Below are 5693 nucleotides of genomic sequence, written 5' to 3'. Positions count from 1 at the left end.
AAAATCAAATTTTTCACTCATATACATTGAAAAACATCTTTAAAAATCAGAGATTGCTCGTTTACTGCTGATTAGGCCTGAGCTATGCTGAAATTGCTAACTCAGGCGCCTGAATCGACGCAAGTGAAGCGCTTCAACGTGCATGCACACTCGCGCTCGCGTTCGCGCATGCGCAGTGTATTGGCAGCTTTTCATCTCTGTTTCTGTGCAGTTGAACTGCATGTAATGAGAGAGAGACGAAGCAACACACATCGTGCAGTCGCCGAACGTGTGTGCACGTTTTCAAATTTCAACGGCGAAACAAACGACTGTCGCTGTGTTTAAAATGTAAACAAACCAATAACAAGAATTCGGTGTATCTCTGTCTCATGAACGCAATAAATAAGGCCTAAATTTCGAACACAACAAATGAATTTCAACAAAACGATTTATTTAAACGAATTTACTTCTTTATAACTTCAATGTTATGAAAATCAAATGGAATTGAATCTCTATATTTCAGTTTTTATTTCACGATCAATTAAAACTAAAAATCGAACAAGAAAGTGAGCATCTTAGCTTTGAAATTTCAAAGCGACCATTACGGATTTGTTCACAACCGATTCGGATCAATCGCTCAAAAGCAGCCAAACGCTCTTCACTTTGATCGCTATTTGACACACGAAACTGGAACAAGTCTGAAAAAAATGTATGAACATTTTTCAATGTGTACTCTGTACAATCTTCTCAACAAATCGAAATATACCTTTTATGAAGTCAAGAATTCCATCATCGAATGTCGATGATTCTTTGATACCTTTGACTGTGCACAGACCAATTAATAAACCTTTTAAGAACACGATATCGACGTTGATACTATCCCGATTGGATGTGTTCAATTGTGTCAAACCATTGACAAGTCGAACCGGCAACAAAAAATGTTTAAATTGACGCCCAACCAGAAATTTGAACGAACGATCACCGCTGGCCTTAATTGGAAGATAATTAAAGATTAAAATATCTTTAAAATGAGAATAATTTTTGTTCTCACATTTGTTTTAAATGGGATATTATCTGATAGAATATCATGCGCTTTAACTTCGTATCCATCCATTTCAATGATTGGCCGAAAATCATTCAACGATTCAAATGTACATTCAATGTCATCATCACTCGTATCATTTTCGCTGTTTTCTTCGTTTGGTGGGTCGTTCATTGGGTCAATAAACTCGGGGTTGTCTTCGGCAAATAAATTTTCTACAGCATTCAGATCTGCTTGTTCCATTGCAACTTGTTGAAATTGTTCAACTTTCACCGCATCCAATGCAAAGTTTTGTTCTGACATTTCGTAATTATCTTCAATTTGGGAATTTTCATTCAATTCATCATAAACATTGTCGTCTTCATCGTTAGCCACTTCTTCTGGTTCAATATCCATTACCGCTGGAATTGGTGGCTCATTCACACGCAATGGATTGTATATTGGTGGCATGAAACATCGCAGTCGTTCGGTGTGTGCAACAGCATCATCAAAACGGTCTAAAACATATTTTTTTTCATATTTGAAAGCCAAAAAAATGAATGTTTTTCAGCGTTTTATCCTTACCCCAAAATTTTTTCAACCGTGCAATAAAACAAGTTTCCAACATGTCGTCTGGCAATGGATAATCACCAGTAATCGGAAGATTGAAATTGGGCTCAAACTCATTTTCATCGACCATTTCGTGATTTTCAAGTGCGTTTTGCACTTCACTTGAGAAAAAAATGCGCCGATTCTGATTTGTATTTATTCCATGGTTGCACAAATTCATTTGATTCAATTCGTACACAAATTTCTGTGGGATCACTATGTGTTTCCCTGGCTCAACTAGAAATACAGTAACGAACATGGCGTGACGATTTCCAAATAGAAAAATAATTTATTTAGGACAAAATGACCGTTTGGTATAAATTTATTTGCACAATGTCCTGTATTAACGCACACTGCTTGCTTATGTAAACTGAGACCGTGAACCGTATATGCTTTATGTCAGTGCGTTTACGTATTGTAAACAGAATACTACTACACATAAATGCTTCTGAATACACTTGCTTTAAAATCGTGTAAAGGGTTGAAATTTTTAAAAATTCAATCGATCTATTTTCCTTCATTTTATAGAAAATACATTATAAATTAAAACCAGATTTGCTCTATTTTAGTTTTTAATTTCATGCACATTTTAAAAAATAATACTAGACTGCAACAGCTTTATAGTCCTATTGTCATTTGAGCCTATTGTTTATAGTTTGAAAAATAAGAGTGTATGCGTTTGTAGTGTACATTCGCAACAAAATGCGAAGGCGCCAACGCGTCTAGCGTCTCTGTTTTCTTAGCGCTTATTCAATTAGTCGCAGTTGAACGCATCTAAAGTCCGTATCTATGTTTGGAAACTTGATCGCATAAATTTGAATTTCAACGGATATTTTTTTTGACACATCAGTATGTAAATTGTTATACAAAATGGAAAGTCCTATGAAACCGAAGAGAATTAACGTAACTCAAAAGTCGATAAAACATTTTGACTATGTCGGTAATGTTCATGGTAAGGAAATGTATAAGTGCAAGTCTTGCAGCGTTGATGTCAATGGAACGAAAAAGTGGAATTTGTCATCACACTTGAAAATACATTCAGAGGTGTATAAGGATGTGACTAATTTGGATAAATCGATCGAGTACAAACGAATGGAATTTTTGCTGAAATGTGTTCATCTCGTTACAATTAACGGCCGACCTTTCAAAAGTTTGAATGATTCCGGTATCCTTCTGATGAATGAGGCAATACTGGAAGAACTGAGAGCAGCTGGGAGACAAGTCAATTTGCATAATGAACATTTGCATTAAGTCAAAGAGGTTTTGCAAAATGTAGCTGAAAAGGTTCGCCATAAAATAGCAAAAGAAGCCAAAAATCGTCCCATTTCTCTTTTATTGGATATTGTGACGAAACGTGGGCGTTCAATTCTCGGTGCAAGCATTCAGTACATTGTTGACAACAAAGTGACAATTCGTTCAATTGGAATGATCGATTTAAAGGAGAGCCACACTGCAATTTACCTTGCTGAAGTCACAATGAAACGATTGAAAGAACTTGGCATTAATCTCACACAAATTATCTCCATAACAACGGATAATGGGAAAAATGTGCTGAAAATGGTGAGAGACTTGGAAGAGCATCTCCAAAAGTCTGTTGATGATTCAAAAAATAATCAAAATCCGTTGACTATGACACCATCCAAGTCAAAACAACAAAGTAATTCCGATGCCAATGCCGACGAAATTGATCATGAAATCGAATGTGTTCTCGGTGAGCCAGACATTTCGGATGATACCGCACTTGAGCTTCTATTCAGTGAATACATTGATCCGACTGAAGAGCCAACCGAAATGGAATTGACTGCAAATCAAACTCTGTTGAATGTTATGTCATCGAACTTATCAAGTATTCATGATTTGAATGTGATGTGGGACATAACGGGTGTAAACTGCTCAGCACATACGTTGCAGCTGGTCACAAATGATGCAATCGGTGCAATGGAGGACAAACATCGAAACGTAATTGAGTTGTGTCGACGTGTAGCCAAGTTTTTGCGGAAAGAATCGACCATCATCACCTTAAAAAATACGGAAAATGCTTACGAGAAGAAGCCGCGTTTGGATGTTAGTACTCGGTGGTGTTCAACATACTTTATGGTGAGTGAAAACATAAAAAATATCAATTTATGCAAAGAAAACCATAAAAAAAGTTTTTCATAATTGCATACAGATTTTTCATATTTAGTGCGCTCTTTACACTTATTTGTTACAGATGGATGATGTGCATGCATGCAAAAAGGCGATCGAATTCCTCGCAGAAAAATATGCCAGGAATAAAAAATTGAAAATGTTCAAACTACTGCTGAAAAAGTGGAACACGTTACGAGAGCTCATCGTAGTTTTGCAAGTTCCATACAAAGCGACAGTGGCCCTTCAAAATCATCGCATCACTCTGTCGGACGCATTCGGAATATGGCTTAAAATTGACATTCATTTGTCACTGTTGTGCAATAAAAAATCATATAAAACCAATCTAGCAAGATTCATGCTTGAATCTTATCGAAATCGAAAAGACGTTATTTTCAATAACCCAGCGATGATCTGTGCATTGTATATGGACCCGCGTTTTCGTGGAGAAATTATACGCAACCAAGAAAAGAATGAACAGGCAAAACGTTTATTGTCCAACTTGTGGCGTCGCATTCGAGCAGTTGAAGCACAAGGAATGACAGAATCGTCAGAAGATCAAACGATTGTGGTGGATGAATCGACGGAAAATTGTTCGGGAGAATCATCCGATTTGAACATGAGTATTGATTTTGATAATCCAGCTCTGTTGAATAATTATTTGGCTCGCAATCAAACACAACAACTTGGAATGACTCAGTCCGACTCAGCACCGATACTGCAACATCGTGGCGATATCGATGACATGGAAATGCAAATTGAATTATTCGATCCACCTCATCTCGACTCAGAAGCGAAAATCCTGCATTATTGGGCCAACGAAAAAGAAAAAAACGAGAATATGCATCAATTGGCAATGGTGGTATTTGCGATACCCCCAACGGAGGTGCAGATTGAACGTGATTTCTCGCGGTTGGAGCATATTTTTAGCAATCGTCGATACAATTTGTCTCCAAATTTGGTTGATGATATTCTCTTGATTCATTTAAATAAACAATTATTTGATATGGTAGTAGAAGAAGAGAAAATGAATTGCTTAAGTCAGCTTGAAAGTGAGATTGACAACTGATTAAATTGAAAAGTACGATTGCATTGAGAAATTTTGTTGCTACATTGAAGTTGAAATGAAATAAATCCGTTTAAATAAAATCGTTTTGTTGAAATTCATTTGTTGTGCTCGAAATTTAGGCCTTATTTATTGCGTTCATGAGACAGAGATACACCGAATTCTTGTTATTGGTTTGTTTACATTTTAAACACAGCGACAGTCGTTTGTTTCGCCGTTGAAATTTGAAAACGTGCACACACACAAAAATATATTATATACAGAGCGGCGACTCATTGTATTACATGCACATAACGCTCCGTCTCTGTTTATGTGCATTTTAAATACGTGCAGCCAAAGCAAGACCGAGCGATATATATGCGAACACATAAACGCGCAACATCGTCGGCGACTGCACGATGTGTGTTGCTTCGTCTCTCTCTCATTACATGCAGCTCAACTGCACAGAAACAGAGATGGAAAGCTGCCTATACACTGCGCATGCGCGAACGCGAGCGCGAGTGTGCATGCACGTTGAAGCGCTTCACTTGCGTCGATTCAGGCGCCTGAGTTAGTAATTTCAGCATAGCTCAGGCCTAATCAGCAGTAAACGAGCAATCTCTGTTAAAAATTACTCAAACATTGGTACAGATAATATAAGCTTGAATGTACTGTTTTTTTTAATATTTGAGTGGAAATAAATTCATTTTCTTGGAAAAAATTTGGTTTTTGGACCAATTTTTGGTGGTTTGGTGAACATTGAGTCATGACAAATATAAATATATATCATGACAGATGATATATTTCAGTTCAAGCGGTATGGCATTTTAAAGCTGATGTTCTTAGCTGAAAAATAAGGCTAATGCCACATGCCTGTGACGTCTGGTTGGGCACTTATGGCTGCTCAAGTGA

General features: G+C 37.0%; 1 protein-coding gene across 1 annotated transcript; it reads left to right on the top strand.

Annotated features, from left to right (window-relative positions):
- Nucleotides 1-3085: 3085 nt before the first annotated feature.
- On the top strand, nt 3086-4745 carry LOC129570843 (zinc finger BED domain-containing protein 4-like; the record flags this gene model as incomplete). The annotated part of the gene is made up of 2 exons (XM_055450565.1): nt 3086-3706; nt 3822-4745. Coding segments are annotated over exons 1-2 (1545 nt in total), but the record flags the coding sequence as incomplete, so codon positions are not given.
- Nucleotides 4746-5693: the final 948 nt, after the last annotated feature.

Source organism: Sitodiplosis mosellana, unplaced genomic scaffold, assembly GCF_009176505.1.
Source record: "Sitodiplosis mosellana isolate CC-2019 unplaced genomic scaffold, AAFC_SMos_1.0 Smas_scaffold_340, whole genome shotgun sequence".
Classification (NCBI taxonomy): Eukaryota; Metazoa; Arthropoda; class Insecta; order Diptera; family Cecidomyiidae; genus Sitodiplosis; species Sitodiplosis mosellana.
The sequence above is the reverse complement of the archived record's forward strand: the minus strand, read 5'-3'. Positions and strand labels throughout refer to the sequence as shown.